The sequence below is a fragment of the Ictidomys tridecemlineatus genome, chromosome X, assembly GCF_052094955.1.
Source record: "Ictidomys tridecemlineatus isolate mIctTri1 chromosome X, mIctTri1.hap1, whole genome shotgun sequence".
NCBI classification, from domain to species: Eukaryota; Metazoa; Chordata; class Mammalia; order Rodentia; family Sciuridae; genus Ictidomys; species Ictidomys tridecemlineatus.
This window is the reverse complement of record NC_135493.1, coordinates 13159958-13176723: the sequence shown is the minus strand read 5'-3', so window position 1 is coordinate 13176723 and position 16766 is coordinate 13159958. Positions and strand designations below refer to the sequence as shown.

At 35.5% G+C, this 16766-nt stretch overlaps 1 protein-coding gene across 14 annotated transcripts in view; it reads right to left on the bottom strand.

The window, feature by feature from the left end:
• Mcf2 (MCF.2 cell line derived transforming sequence) overlaps positions 1–16766 on the bottom strand; it is a 153541-nt gene that overhangs the window by 116901 nt on the left and 19874 nt on the right. For 12 of the 14 annotated variants that reach the window (XM_078034204.1, XM_078034201.1, XM_078034198.1 and 9 more), the window contains exons 2-4: positions 9025–9093; positions 2898–3012; positions 1740–1830 (exon numbers count right to left, since the gene is read on the bottom strand). In XM_078034204.1, the coding sequence (XP_077890330.1) occupies positions 1740–1830; positions 2898–3012; positions 9025–9093 (275 nt within the window). Of the gene's footprint in view, positions 1–1739; positions 1831–2897; positions 3013–9024; positions 9094–9183; positions 9265–12169; positions 12189–16766 lie in introns of those variants that run through there. The other 2 variants (XM_078034200.1, XM_078034203.1) reach the window with 2 other exon arrangements.

Below are 16766 nucleotides of genomic sequence, written 5' to 3'. Positions count from 1 at the left end.
GGATTATAGGGGCATGCCATGCCACTACATTCTGCTTTGAGTGCTAATATATTTTTATACTAATTGATAAAATAGTATAGCAAAAAGGAGTATTCACTTAGAACTCCAACAACCTATACTTTGGTCTTGTCTTTGCAACTAAATCTACTTCCTCTAGTGGGAGTGGCCTCCTAAATCAGCAAGGAGACAAAATTAGAATTTCAGATGATAGAACTAAGAAGTTCTTGTTTTCTAGGCATAGTAGGGTAACTATAGATAATAATAATGTATATTTCAAAAAGCTAGAAAAAAGGATGTTTTCACCATAAAGTAATGATATACATTTAAAGAGATAATCTATTACAAAGTGCTGAGTTTTACATTATATAATGTATGTATGTATCAAAACATCACATGGTATCCTATAAATATGTAAATTTTTTTACAGTACTGGTGATTAACCCAAGGGTATCCTTACCACTAAGCTACATCCTTTAATTATCTCATAGATGATAAAATTACATTGCTACATATATTTTGGAAAAGTTGAACCCAACATCAGATAGCTACATCCCTTTTTATTTTGAGACAGGGTCTCGCTAAGTTGCTTAAGGCTTCACTAAGTTGCTGAGGCTGGCCTGGAAATTGTGATCCTTCTGCCTCAGTTGTCTTTATCTCACCCCCCCCCACTGCTGGGATTATAGGAATGTACCACCACACTATGATAATTTTTATATTTTAATGTATCAGCTAAAAATAAATTTAACTCCCCACTATATCATAAATTGCTGAGTGTCCTTTTTTTTTGCAAAATAAAGTAATGGATGTACACAAAATAGAGTCACACCATTCGTGTCTACTTTGTGTACAACCAGAGAAATGAAAAACTGTGCTCCATTTGTGTACTATGAACTGAAATGCATTCTGATGTCATGTATAAAATTACTACAAATAAATTTTTGAAAAAATATAAAAAATAAACAAAGTAATGGAAACTCAAAAACTGTTAAAGAATTTCAGATGGCTGGTAATAACTGATTCCCAGCAACTCTGGTCTGATAGAAGTGGGCCACATGAAACTTCCAAAAACAGTACCAATCTTGTCAGCTCAGGAGGAGTCTGTGAGTTCCCCCTACTCATATATGAAAGGAAAGTGTCACACAATGTCACTATATCCTAGTGAGCCTAATAATGTAAAAGATCATCCTGGCTGTGGGCAGGATTATATTCCTCATATTGTTTCTTTTTGGAAAACTGTTCATTTACTGGGTATTAGAATACTGGGGACTAGATTCCAATATGGGAGATTTGTTATTTTGTAGGTGACTCATCTCCCTACCTTATCCAAGTCTAGAAAGATGCATACTAAAATGTTATAAAGGGCTTATTTCTGGGTGGCTAGATTTATTCATTATATTTTAAACTTTCTTCATTATACTTTTCTACATGCAATGAGTATACATCATAGCTTTTTTTTAAGTTCCCATAAAAACTTGCCTTGCTCTGAAAGGCATATAGAACCATGTGTCTTTGCTCACTTATAACTTGAACAACCAACTATTCATCCTTTCCCATTAAGATTTGCATTTGGGGAGTTGTTTATTTACCTCTGTCTCCTCTACAAATCTTCTTCCTACATTTCCTCCTCATTATCTCATCTGCTCATTGTTTCTGTCAACATCAAAACAATCTACACCCCCAAAACAGAGAGTATAATGTAAACCAAAAAAGAAGTTACTATAGAATACAAAGGTACTTACAGAGATTTTTTGGAGAGATATCTTAAGAGAGGACCATGTATCCAATCTTCGATCCAAAATAATGGTAAACCGGGAATCAGACCCATTTTGCCTGCAAGGTAAGTGAAAATGATAACTTTGCCTTAGTAATTACCCAAATTTTCTCTATATGCCTTTATTTCTGATTATTTCATTTACATTTGATCTTTGACTAAAAACAGATTTATATTTTGAAATCTATTACAAAATGCTTATATAAGCAGTTTAATTTATGTTCCCATACTCATGATTTAAAATTTCTTCTTCATCACTAATGCCAATCTTTTAAATAGGAAAGTAATAGTGCAATGAAGATAGGTCACTAAAGTGGATTTCTTGGGGGTGGGAAAACCCAAAGATAACTGTTCTTCATCACAACCACATTTAACTTTTCATCAATAGCCAATGATCCATTCATTCAGAAAAATACTATTAAATATATTTTGCTACTTCTAGCTTGTTCCTTGAGAAGACAGTTCAGTGGATTATATAACATTTATTTGCCCTAAAAAGACCACTTTTAAGCTTCAACAGTTAAACTACAAATTTGGTCTTCTAGGATTTGATTTTTGCTCACAAGACTCTTCAACTGTTACATTCTAGATTTATGCTCTCTTATTCTTCAGGGTTAGTAAATGGAATATGTTTCCTTTAAAAAGCTGTCTTCAACGTTTAAAAAAATTTCTAAGGAGACTTTTCAATTTTTCATTGTAAAGCATTCTCATTTCAAATGATTCTAATGTCAATTCATTCCTCCTAGTATCTCCCAATGCCACTATTGAGTCTACTTGAGATGAAGTCTTGTGATCCTTGGAAGAAATGAAGAAGGTCTATCCTCACTCTTAATGTAAATTAAAGTCTTTATGTAATATTATCATTCTTAGTCTTCATGAGAACAAATACTTCTAGACGGCTAATTTTGTTTTCATAGACCCTCAGTATAATGTTTATAGCAATTAGGTAGCTGTCAGTTTCTTCTTTGGTTATATTTCTTTTCTACTCTGAAGGTAAGTTTGTTTATTATTCATAATAATAATAATAATAATAATAATAGCTATATTAACAAGCCATTTTCCTTGTATAACATTTGAATGGGTACTTGATATAAAACATATTGAAAAAAAGAATAAAATGCTATACCTTGCAATAGATGTCAGGTAAGTGAGGACTTTTGCTATTACTTCCTCTGGTATACATCTAAAATTACAGTTTTCTGGAAATGTAATGATCCAAGCATTGTCCTTTCCCCGGCCACCTAAAATAGTAAAACAAAATCAACCAAATTAACAATTTATGTGACAACAATACAAGGAAAAGGATTCTAGATATAAAGGAGGGAAGGGTTTAGAAGACTGAGGTCAACAAAATTTTTTAAGGGTATTAGTATCCACATAAACCAAAATGGCAGCAAGCTCCTCATATTTTAAGTTGAAAAAGTGGCAGAATGGCTTCTAAACAAAAAATCAAAGAAAGAAGAATGAATATAGCCAGAAGAAAATTTCATGAAATATGTGTAATAAATATAGTTAAAGAAATAGCTGATCTCCCAAGTTGGATAATCAAGGGAGCTTAGGGAATAACTGTTTCTATATCAGTGTTAAGAGCCTGAAATCCAAATGAGAGATTGACAGCAACTGGATAACTTAAAAAAAATTGACCTCATAGAATCATGGTAAGCATAAAAAGATGGAAGAAACAAACTAGAGGATGTAAGTGATGGTCTAGTGTATTTATGAAAATAACAACAAAATAAATAATAGCAGCAGTAGTATAGAGATTTTTATTAACACAAAAAAACTCACAAATTCACTGTTAAAATTTAACATGGAGGGCTGGGGTTGTGGCTCAGAGGTAGAGCACTTGCCAAGCATGTGTGAGGCACTGGGTTCGATCCTCAGCACCACATAAAAATAAATAAATAAAATAAAGGTACTGTATACATCTACAACTAAAAATTTAAAACAATTTAATGTATAGCCTGGATGGTGAATCAAAGTTCAAACAGGGCAAGGGGTTAAGATTCGGCCCCTCCAGGCTCCATCTCTTAGGCCCCCCACCATACTGTGAACCAGGAGAATTTCTATGCAGCAGTAGTACCTCCTCCAGCTGTACCTCGACTAGATGGGTACCATGGGGAAGCTCGGGTCCCAGGAGTTGCAGGTGAGACTTCCCTTGGCCCATTTCCATAAGGACCTGGAGCAGAGATAACTGTCATTGAGATTCCTTGTGGAGAATAACTGGATTGGCACTGGGCTTTCATTTTGAGGTAAACTGCCATCTCCATATGTCCCTCTGCCAAGCCCTGTAGCCCCCTATTCAGCCTGGGTGATGAAGTACATTGAGTATGAATGCCATGTAGTGCTGAGATGAGTTTTTACACATGTTTAAGGTCCCAAACTGCAGCTGGCGTAAACACCTACACAGAGAGTGAGTGATCAATAAAAATTAAGTGCTAAATGGAATTTGAACAATTATTTTAGGAAGAAATTTGCAGGGTGATCTTTTAATTTAGCTTGCTAATAGAAAAAATATACACACAATTGTGATTCTTATTGGCTGAATCAAAGTGAATATGTAAAAGTACTTTTAAAAATTCAATGTGTGATAAAATATGATAATGGCAAAGGAGATAAAATGGAGTGATAAAAATACTCAATCCAAAAAAAGGAAGAAATGGAGGAAAAACGATGAATGGGAAAAATATAAAATAAATAGTAATATGGTAGATTTAAACCCAACCATATGAATAATCACATTACATGAAAATGATCTAGACATTACAATTAAAATGAAAGATCATCAAACTAGATAAAAAATGATCCAACCTAGGGCTGTGTTTGTGGCTCAGTGGTAGAGCACTTGCCTGGCATGTGTGAGGCCCTGGGTTCAACCCTCAGAACCACATAAAAATAAATAAATAAAGTAAAAATCCATTAACAACTAAAAAAAAAAATTTAAAAAGATCCAACCATATGCTGCCTACAGTAAATAAACTTTAAACATAAAAGAACAAATGTACTGGGGCTGTGATTGTGGCTCAGTGGTAGAGCACTTGCCTGGTAAGTGTGAGGCACTGGGTTCAGGTCTCAGCACCATATTTAAATAAATGAATAAAATAAAGGTCTGTCAACAACTATTTAAAAAAAAAAAGAACAAATGTACTAAAAGCAAAAGGATAGAAAAAGATGCACCAGGCTAATAGTAGTCAAAAAGAATCTAATATTATACAAAGTAGATTTAAGAGCCAAGAATATTACTAGCTAATAAGAAGTTCATTTGGTAATGATAATGTGATTAATTCATTAAGGGAACATAATCCAAAATACTTATGCACCTTATAACAGAGCTTTCAAAATATATGAAGCAAAAACTGATAAAGTGGCAAGAAGAAATAGATAAATCTACAATTTAGTCAGAAATTTCAGCCGAGTACTGTGGTGCATGCCTATAATCCCAGGTGGTTGGTAGGCTAAAACAGGAGGATTGCAAGTTCAAAGCCAACCTCAGCATTAGCAAGGCCATAAGCAACTTTGTGAGACCCTGTCTCAAAATAAAAAAATAGAAAAAAGGGCTGGATCCGGGCACAGTGGCACATGCCTATAATCCCAGTGCTAAGGCAGGAGGATCATGAGTTCAAAGCCAGCCTCTGCAATTTAGTGAGGCCCTAAGCAACTCAGTGAGATGCTGTCTCTAAAGAAAATACAAAATAGGGATGGGGATGTGGCTCAGTGATCAAGTGCCCCTGGGTTCAATCCCCGTACCAAAAAAGAAGGGGTTAGTGGAGCTGGGGATATGGCTAAGTGGTTAACCACCCATCTCTCAATAACTAATAGAACATGTAGCAAAACATTTGCAAGGATACTGTATAAATGAACAAACTCTCAACCGACATGACCTAAATGAACTCTATGGAACCCTCCACCAAATGAAAACAAGATACACACTTTTCTCTAGTGCACATGGGAAAAAAAAATCAAATTGATTATTTATCTTAATCTTTACTAAGGGAAACTTGAGGGATAGTTCTCAAATTATCTTTTGAATTGAACAAATCAAGATTATTAAATCAAAAAAGCATTAATCTTTGCTATATGGTATCCTAGAATTAAAGAGCAGAATGGAAATAATCAGTAAGAATAATGGAATCCACCTAAGAGTTTTCAAAGAACTCAAAAGAGAAACTGTACAACCCTGAGCCAAAAGGTTTAGCAAATTATTAAACAAAGGGCTTCTATAGGTAAGGCATGATATAGAACAAAGTATATAAATAATATATAATTAAATATATATCCTATATGTAGAAAATATAACTACAAACTTGCTAAGAAAGCTGACGAGCACTCTAGTTTAGGACAGAACAATTTAATACTAATGCAAACTACACCCATCAAAGGAAAGGATATTTGGCTCCTATAGGGGTAAAATATCACTGATTAATCTATATACCACTCAGCACCTGTACTGTACTAGATAGTAAATTTGTGAGAAAACAACAAAAGATATTTATACTCTAATTGGGAAGTTTTAATTATTTTTCTCTCTGGGAACATTTTCCTCAAAAGAAACCATAAACATTTTTAAAATAAATACAAAAAGCAGATAAGGGGGCTGGGGCCTGGGTAACGCGCTTGCCTAGCATGCAAGAGGCACTGGGTTCGATCCTCAGCACCACATATAAAGAAAATAAAGGCATTCTGTCCATCTACAACTACAATTAAAAAAAAAGCAGATAAGGAATGAAAAGTATGGAGAAGGGTAGGGAGCAGCAAACTCTGAGGAAGATTGTAATTCAGAATCCTTTAGAAAATACTGAGGGGCAGGCAGTTGTAGCTCTGTGACAGAGCACTTGGCTAGCATTCATGAGGCTCTGGGTTCCATCCCCAGCTCAAAAAAAAAAAAATCACTGATAAACTTTTGTTTATTTCTTGCAGTGCTAGGGGTCAAACCCAAGGCCTCACATGCTAGCTGAATATTCTACCACTGAGTTACAACTCCAGACTGGAAAACACTGATAATCTTAAGTAAAATCTCTAAATCTTAAAAGTAAACCTAACATACCACTAAATTTACTAAGACAGAACAGTAATCCCCCTTTATCCATGGGGAATGCATTCTAAAACCCTGGGGGTCTAAAACCACAGGGAGTACCAATCCTACTAAAAATGTTTTTTTTCCTATATGCCCTGCAGGGTTGCTCATAGTCCCCAAATTAATCTGTCCTTCCATGTTTTATGCCCTGGTATCACTTTTAGCATCATTATTATTTTTTGTTTTGGCGGGGATTTGCAGTGCTGGATATGGAACCAAAGGCTTCTACATGCCAAGCAAGCACTCTATCACTGAACTACATCCCAGCCCTAGTATCAGTATTCTTGTGCTTTGGGACTATTCTTAAGAAAAATAAGGGTTACTTAACATAAGCCCTGTAAAACCATGACAGCTAATCTGCCTACAAACATGGTTACTAATTGACTAACAAGCTAGTTACACAGCGTGGAAATACTAGACAAAAGGATGATTCACATCCCAAGTGGGACAGAGTGGGACAGTATGAGATTTCAGAATGGTGTACCATTTAAAACTTAGGAATTGCTTATTTCTAGAATTTTTCATTTAATATTTTTAGACCATAGTTGATCACAGGTAACTGAAACTACAAAAAGTAAAATCACAGATAAGGAAGTGCTGTTATATACTGTGTAAAATAAAATATAAAACCACATTAAATAAATCACCCCAAATTCACAATTACAATTAATTATGATCATCAAAAACCAGAAGCCAGACTAAAGTGTCCGATTAGTATTACCTACAAAGTAAATGCTTATTTATTAAAATGAGCATGTAGGAGAAATAAATAAGATAGCTTCTTGTACTATCAATACCTAGAAAATACCATTTTCATAAAAGCAATGCATATTCTGGTAACTTTTTCTTTATCTGTTTAATATAATAAATAAAATGTAGGCCAGGCATGGTGGTACGCACCTATAATCCCAGTGACTTGGGAGGGAGGCTGAGGCAGGAAGATTGCAAGTTCAAGACTAGCCTCCACAAATTCAAGATTAGCCTCAGCAACTTAGCACAACTCTGTCTCAAAATAAAAATTAAAAAGTGCAGGGGATATGCCTCAGAGGTAAACTGCCCCTGGGTTCAATCCCTAATAGCTAAATAAATAAATAAAATGTATAATGGTATCATTCGAATTACTATAATATCTAAAAAATAATGTGCTTATTTTTAAGCAAAATTTTCTCTAGAATATGACCAGAAGCAAAACGGGCAGAGTGGTTTACTATAATTATATCTCTAAAAATATATAATGCTACTTAGAAGCATTAGAAACAATAGTGAAGGCAGAAGCAATCCATGTATCCATCAATATGAATGAATAAACAAAGTATGGTATATATATACAATGAAATGTAATTCAGCCTTAAAAAAGAAAGAAATTCTGCCAGACATCATAGCACATGTATGAAATCCCAATGACTTGGGAAGCTGAGGCAGGAGAATCTCAAGTTTGAGGCCAGACTCAGCAAATTAACAAGACCTTAAGCAACTCAGTGAGACCCTGTCTCTAAATAAAATACAAAATAGGGATGGGGATGTGGCTCAGTGGTCAAGTGCCCCTGAGTTCAATCCCCAGTATAAAAAAGGTAGGAGTGTTTAAGATGGCAAATTTTATGTTATATGTACTTCACTGCAATATTTAAAAATTATAGAAAAATGCATATACCTATTTGAGAAAAGTAAATTTCATCATATGTAAATGAAGCCTAAAAATAAACTTAATGCTTGCTGCTTAATTAGGATCACCTGTCAACATATGCAATAAACCTTTGAGTAATAGGAGCAACAGTGAAGGAGAAAAACCTCAAAGAAGCTACCTCAGCCGCCACTCTCTCACTCACCCTGTGCCTACCTACAAGATATATTCCCCGTCATGGATGTCTGAAGCCTTGTCTGAAAACCAAAAGTATAAGAGTAGTTAAGGTTGGTTCTAATCATACATTTAAACGTCTTTAAAACCTCTGATTAGTCTCTAAATGTCCATTTGGTTAGCAACTGGTGTACAATATATTCATATATGTTAAAATAATGCTTTTCAAACATACAGACACACACACACACACACACACACACAGAGAGAGAGAGAGAGAGAGAGAGAGAGAGAGAGAGAGAGAGAGAATTATAAGTGCCAAACTAACTCTGCTGATCATTTCATATATTTGTCTACACTAAATACATGAGAAAGTTTGCTTACCAGACAGGAAGGCGATGTCTTGCATTAAGAAATGACTGATGTCCTTTACACGGAGGAGCAGCTCTGTTTCTATAACAAATAAGAAATAAGAGGAAATAACATCCATGCTAAAATACAGGGGAAAACATATACATGATTTCTCAATGTGGCCAAAACAACCCTGGAGCTCCAGCAGATCTCCATCCACAGACACACTGCTAATCTTCTCTTTCCTCCTCTCAGCTATAAGGCACGGAAATTATGCTCTTAAAAATATCACCAGGCACGTAGGACGCGTGACCTACTTCTCAATCTACGTCCGGGACATAAACTGCTCTCACTCACCAGAAAGCCAAGGGCAAAGATGAAAACTCCAGGACATCCGGAATTATTTCAAGGATGGATAGTCACGTTGAGATATTGTAGCACATTGTCTTCTTCTGATAGTGCCTTTCATTCCACAAAGCTTTATTATTAACAACAAAGCACCTTTAAGATCCTCAAAATAACCCTGATGTAGATATTTTTATGCATCTTATAAGTCAGGAAGGTGTTTCAGAGAGTACAATGAGGCAACTTACCTTGTGGTCTTCTGAGTCACAAAGGCCTGGATTCAAATCCAGCTTGTTGCATTTACTAGCTATATAACCCTAGGCAAGTTAAAGCCCCCTCTAAGTCTCAATTTCCTCATCTATAAATCAGGAATAATTACACTACCTCATAAGGTACTCTGCCAAGGAAATGTGAAATATCAGGCATAAGAGTAGGTGTTTGATATACAATAGCAGGTTAACTCATTTTTTATCATTATAAATGAAACTATGCCTGTGCATTATTCAATATATTTTAGTTGTCCCAGATCTTAAGTGCTAACTTGTCATGTTCAAATCTACGAAACTCTACAGGAGCCAAAAATCAAAGTCCATTATCTGCTTCTGGTCCATGAATAAGGATAACATTTTAAAAGAAAACAGGTCATTGAACCAGGCTATTTTGGATTGCTGAGTTTAGTGCCTGCAGTTCCATGTCTCTTACTGAAGCCATATTTTTTCACCTGCTCTCTGACAAAAAGTGTCTTCAAAGTCCTAGACTCTGATGGTGTGAGACTGATGACATACTACCCTTGTAGTGTTCCTCAAATCATACCATTTGGATGTGGTTTATCAAGGTCAATCCTTCCCAAGGGAATTAAATAAACAGATTCTTGATGACACATGAGACAGTAGAATAGGGTCTCTGTTACAGAATGACCACCCCACCCCTTTTGAAACATAAATTAATTAATTGACAGGAAGCTACAAGCCATTACAAACCTGCAATTGGTCAGAACATACAATCCATTCTTAAAAATGTCTTGTAATATTAGATTCTTGTCATGTCCTAAGCCAAAGCATACATACTGACATATGCAATTATTCTATCAATGTTGCATGTTTCCTCAGGTAAAAGAATGTTTCTAGCAGCCACAAATATGTGTCACATATTGATAGTTTTAGGCATGGAGACATGGAAGAAGGATAGTGGAAAAAGGGCTCGAATTCTCCCTGTCCTCATAAGCCTATAAAACTGACAACAGTCTAAGGTTTAAATGAAAGATCATTTGACATAAAAATTTGCCTATAAAATAAGAGATCCAAATTTCTCCCCTGATTTATTAGTAGAAATACCTATAAAGAGCAATTGATGCCAGGTGCCTGAGGCAGGAAGATCACAAGATCAAGACCAGCCTCAGCAACTAAGACAGGCCCTGCCTCAGAAAAACAAAAACAAAAACACCACAACTAGGGGATATAGCTCAGTGTTAACATGACCCTAGATTCAATCCCCAGTACCAAAAATAAAAAGTAATATATGAATATATATGAATTTTATGTCAGATGACAGATATGGAAGTACTAATATGTGCAAGTCAAGTCCTCCCATATCATTAGACTCTTGCATAACTATAGAAACTATATCTATTTACTCTACAATTCAGACATTCATGCAATAAGAGAGGCCTCAGGGCATAAAATAAAAGGCTGTGGGCTAGGAGTAGGAAGACCAGGACCTTGTGTTAGCTCAGCAATTTTGTTGCTCTATAATCTTAAGTAAGTCACTCCCCGCCACTCCCCTTATTATACCCATTCTATGAGATCCAACATGTGAAATCCACAGATATATAAAAACATAATGGTGTTTTCTATATCTAAAATATCTCCCAGAATTGTGCCAACAAAATAACATTTCTAGTCAGGCACAGTGGCACATATCTGTAATCCCATCAGCTCATGAGGCTGAAGCAGGAGGATTGCAAGTTCAAAGACAGCCTCAGCAATTTAGAGAGGCCCTAGGCAACTCAAGGAGACCCTGTATCTAAATAAAACATTTTTAAAAAGGGCTGAGGATGTGGCTGAGTGATTGAACGTTGCTGGTTTCAAAAATAAATAAATAACACATTTCCATACTAATGAAAAAGGATGAAATCATGATTAAAAGAGATGTTACTGGGCTGGGGTTTGTAGCTCCATGGTAGAGCATTTACCTAGCATGTGTGAGGCACTGGGTTCTATTCTCAGCACCACATAAAAAATAAATTAGGGCTGCAGATGTGGCTCAAGCAGTAGTGCGCTTGCCTGACATGTGCGAGGTGCTGGGTTTGATCCTCAACACCACATAAAAATAAAATAAAGATATTGTGTCCATGGGCTGGGGATATGGCTCAAGCGGTAGCGCGCTCACCTGGCATGCATGTGGCCCGGGTTTGATTCTCAGCACCACATACAAACAAACATGTTGTGTCTGCTGAAAACTAAAAAATAAATATTAAAATTCTCTCTCTCTCTTTAAAAAAAATTTAAAAAATATATTGTGTCCACCTAAAACTAAAAAAATAAATATTATAAAAAAAAATAAAATAAATTAATAGGACTAGTGTTGTAGCTCAGTGGCAGAAGCTTGCCTAGCATGTGCAAAGCATTGGGTTGGATCCTCAGCACCACATAAAAATAAACAAATAAAATAAAGGAATTCTGTCCATCTACAATTACAAAAAAATTTAAAGAAATTAATTAATTAATTAATAAAAATAAAGTCCATCAACAACTAAAATATGTGTGTAAAGAAATAAGTACTTTAAGAAATGATCAGGGGGCTGGGGATGTGGCTCAAGAGGTAGCGCACTCACCTGGCATGCACAGGGCGCTGGGTTCAATCCTCAGCACCACATAAAAATAAAGATACTGTGTCCACCGAAAACTAAAAAAAAAAAAATAAATATTTTTAAAAATTCTCTCTCTCTCTTTAAAAAAAAGAAATGATCAGGTTCTGGGTTGAAAACACTGAACAGAGAGAAAATAACACAGGAGATATGGGGTCATCGCTGAGCAGTCACAGAGGTGACAGTGTTGCTGAAAATAAAGAGAAGTAACGAGTACTGGATTCTGAGAAAGTTGTGACACTGAATTCTACCCTGCTTTGTATCTGGCCCTCTTGCATTTCCATGCGATTTCCTCCTGAAATGCAAAACTGAGAACAAATATGATTTATAACGTTTCTCTTGCTGACCCTTTAAACTCTTTTACTCCAGAGCATGAGAAATAAAAGGCCTAGATCACCAAAGCTGGATTAAACCACATTACAGCATGTTCCTTGCTGACCAGATGCACGTTTCATAAGAAGTTTGTCAAGCTGCCCCATGTTGAAAGTTCCATTACAAAAAAAAAAAAAAAAGAGTGTGTTTCTCCTTACTTTGCTAAGATGAAATACTGCTGGTTGGGAAGGCAAAAAAAAAAGGGTGTAACTCAATAAATAATCTTATAAATACCCTTTAATTAAAACATTTTAGTGGAGCAGATCATCATTTAAGAGCTCTGCTGAATAAGAGGTGGGACCTAGAGGGAGCTCCTTAGGTCACTGGGGAAGCTTCCCACTGAAGGGATTAAGGTAATCCTTATGGGACTCCTGAAGCTCTGGCTTCCTGTTTAGCAATACCATCTCTTCCTTCCACAGCCACGCTCCTGTTGTGATAGAAACAATCATAAGATCCCCATCCAGAGCCAAAGCATAACCTTGAATCTGTAGAACTATGAGCTTAAAAAACTCTTTATGCTATCAAGTTTTTTTAAAAAGCTCTGCAGAAGAACCTCATGCTTGTACAATCAAACACAATCAAGTACAAACTGAGAACAAAAGATAAGAAAAGCACTTGCCGAATCATTTGTTCTACATGTATGATAAGAAAGCAAGAGTCAGGCTCATATTGTCTTCACCATAAACCGCTACTTGTTTCTTTTCTAATACAAAAGGTAGTTGTGCAAATGAGGATATAAGCTCAGTACTCAAATAAGAATTTTTAAAGTCATACAAAGTATGGAAATTAATATATCAGGAATGGTTCACAGAGAGAAAGAAGGGATACCCATCCAATCAGTTGCTCCATTTTGCTTGTGTCACTTGCAGATATGCAGAACATGTGTCATAATACTCCAGAGTGTACTGAAAATTTCATAAAGATTTATTTTGTATTCACTCAATTTTAAAAAATATTTTTTAGTTGTAGATGGACAATACCTTTATTTTATTTATTTTTATATGGTGCACTGAGGCTCAAACACAATGCCTCACATGTGTGAGGCAAGCACTCTACCACTGGGCCACAACCATAGCCCTCATTCAATTTTGTTTAAAAACAAGTATTTACTGAGCATCTAATATGTACCAAATATTGTTCTAAACTATTCCTGGATAGATGTTCTGGGCAAAAGTAAAGATTTATAATCAAATAAGTTTATGAAATATTTGAAGATTAAAGATGCTTTGATATGACACATTATGACTTTGGGTATAGGCTCTGTATGTGGTATTTTCCAAATCTATTTGACCAATTATTCTTTTGATTGATTGGTTGGTTTGAGGGTTGGTTGGTTGGCTGGCTAGTTGGTTTTTCCACTCAAAGAAAGACAAACAGGGGGTTGGAGCTGTGGCTCAGTAGTAGAGCACTTGCCTGGCATGCATGAGCCCCTGGGTTCGATCTTCAGCACTGCATATAAATTTTAAAAAAAACTGAATAAAAGATTCATTTATGACTAAAAATTTTTTTTAAAAAAGAAAGCTATAAAGACCTTAAATGAAGAAATACTTTGTTCTAAATGTCAGAACTGACTGCAGATAAAATGACTGTCATGGTAAATGAAGAAGCCTTTCCCCATCACTAGCAGTGTTCAAAGACCAAGCAGGGGCTGGGGATGTGGCTCAGAGGTAGCACACTTCCCTGACATGTATGAGGCATTAGGTTTAATTCTCAGCACTGCATATAAGTTAATAAAATAAAGGTCAAACAACAACTAAAATAAATATATACTAAAAAAAAAAAAAAAAAAAAAAAAAGACCAAGCAGCTCTGTGGTGAGTTGCTACAGAGGACAATCAAGAATCTAGTTGGGTTGGAATTGATCTTTCTGGTCTTATTTCTCTAAGAGTCTATGCTGTGTAATTGGAGTATAGATTATCATTTACAGGATTTTAAATTCTACTGAGCTTATTAATGATTCCTATAGAGAAAGTGATCATTTAAAAAAATTAAGTAAACTGGTATCTACAAGCCTGCCCATTTTACAAAAAATAAAAAAAGAAACATTTTTACTTCAGATCCTGGAGTATAATAGCAATAATTCAACCCTTCAGCTTTTGTTTCACAGTGACTCTCTCATGTCCATTTATCCCCTCTCTGGGATTCCTGTTCATATATGATAAAAGAATCCAAGTTATGGTCTGGGGTTGTGGCTCAGTGGTAGAGTGCTCGCCTAACACATGTGAGGCACTGAGTTTGATCCTCAGCACCACATAAAAATAAATAAATAAAATAAAGACATTGTGTCCATCTATAACTAAAAAATATTTTTTAAATTAAAAAAAAGATTCCAAGTTGTGAACCATGCTGTACATGGATACCACTTTGTCCAAGCACGACACAGCCAAGGCAAATAAACTGCTTAAATGAGCAAATGCCTTTATTCTTACATGTTTTCCTAAAAACAAATGAGAGGCAAAACTGAAGGATAAGGGCTGGGGTTGTAGCTTCATGGTAGAGCACTTACCTGGCATGTGTGAAGCACTGGGTTCGATCCTCAGCACCACATATAAATTAATAAAATAAAGGTCCATCAACAACAACAATTTTTTTTAAATGAAAGATAAAAAAATTAAAAATAGAAAGGAAAATGGAGGAAATGACAACTAGAAAGATCATGGCAATCAACACGCTGTCACCACCAATAAGAGAATGGGGGCAGAGGGTGTAGCAAATGATTAATGATAGACATCACTTGTAGACCTCCTAGCATTTGCCAGGCACTGCACAGGCACTGCACAGGCACTTTACATGCAGTTTCCCTGTATCTTAGAATCTATCCTCCAAGGTAGATATTAAAATCCCCATCCTACAGAGTAGGGAACAGGCTGAGAAAGGCTGCAGTTCACACATTTATTAATTTAAGATACTCATAGTGAACAACTGCCAGGTGCCAGGTACAGTTTGGACATAAAGTAGAAAATATTAGAAGATTTAGAAAAGCTTTTATGATGTCATCTGAGTGGTTGCCTAATCTTCATATAGGCCATCTATAATCTATACTCAAACAAATACACTCAATTAGTTTTAATGTAAATTATTAACTAAATATGACCTCATGAACTCCTATTTTTCTTCTAGGATGGGTTTCACTCCAAACCATATCAAGAATATTTATCAGAGCTGAGGTTGTGGCTCAGTAGTAGAGCACTTGCCTAGCATGTGTGAGGCACTAGGTTCAATTCTCAGCACCACATATCAATAAATAAAACAAAGGTCCACCGACAATTTAAAAAAAATGTAAAAAAGAATATTTATTGGGGCTGGGATTGCGGCTCAGTGGTAGAGTGCTCGCCTAGCATGTGTGAGACCCTGGATTCGATCATCAGCACCACATAAAAATAAATAAATAAAATGAAGATATTGTGTCCAACTACAACTAAAAATTAAATATTTTTTAAATTATCAATAATCTTTTATGAGAAACTTCATTATTTTTACAGCCTGAAATTCTTTACAGTGATATTTACTTTTAGCAATCATCTCTTTGAAAGTTCCCTACTGCTGATGTGTAAGGCAGATAAAATTAGCTTTGCTTGTGAGTACTACATCCTGCTGCAAAGCAGATGGGATTCTATGAGAGTAATTTCTCCTTTTGATTCTGAACAACAGATACTCTACACCATCTGTAAACAGTAATGACTTAGCACATGCAACAATTTGAAGTGCTGTCTTGACAAATGTTATGCTTTAAAAGGTGGAACAAATAAAAGTGTAATTCTGAAACCATCACAAAATGAATTCCCATTAGACTACAGTAGAACAAACTATGTGGTACTTTGTTCTGCAATAAAGACACATTATGAAACACTAGCATAATTCTGTACAATATAAAAGCAGGAGTCATGCTAAATCCTTTTGCTAACATCTACTGGGGCCTCTTTCTAATTCATTGTAATTCAATTCAGGAAACATCTACTGAGTTCCTATTTGGCTAGATGCTGTGGCCCATGGAAATATGAACAGAGTCCCTCATCTTACAAAGCTTAAATATTAACAGAATATATGACACATTAATTACTAGCCACAATTTTAGATACATGCTATAATAGAAATGTATATTACAGACCCAGGAGGGGAGAGATTATTACATCTAAACTGAGACAGGGAGAAAAAGGTTTCATAGATGATGTGACACATGAGCTGGGCCTCCA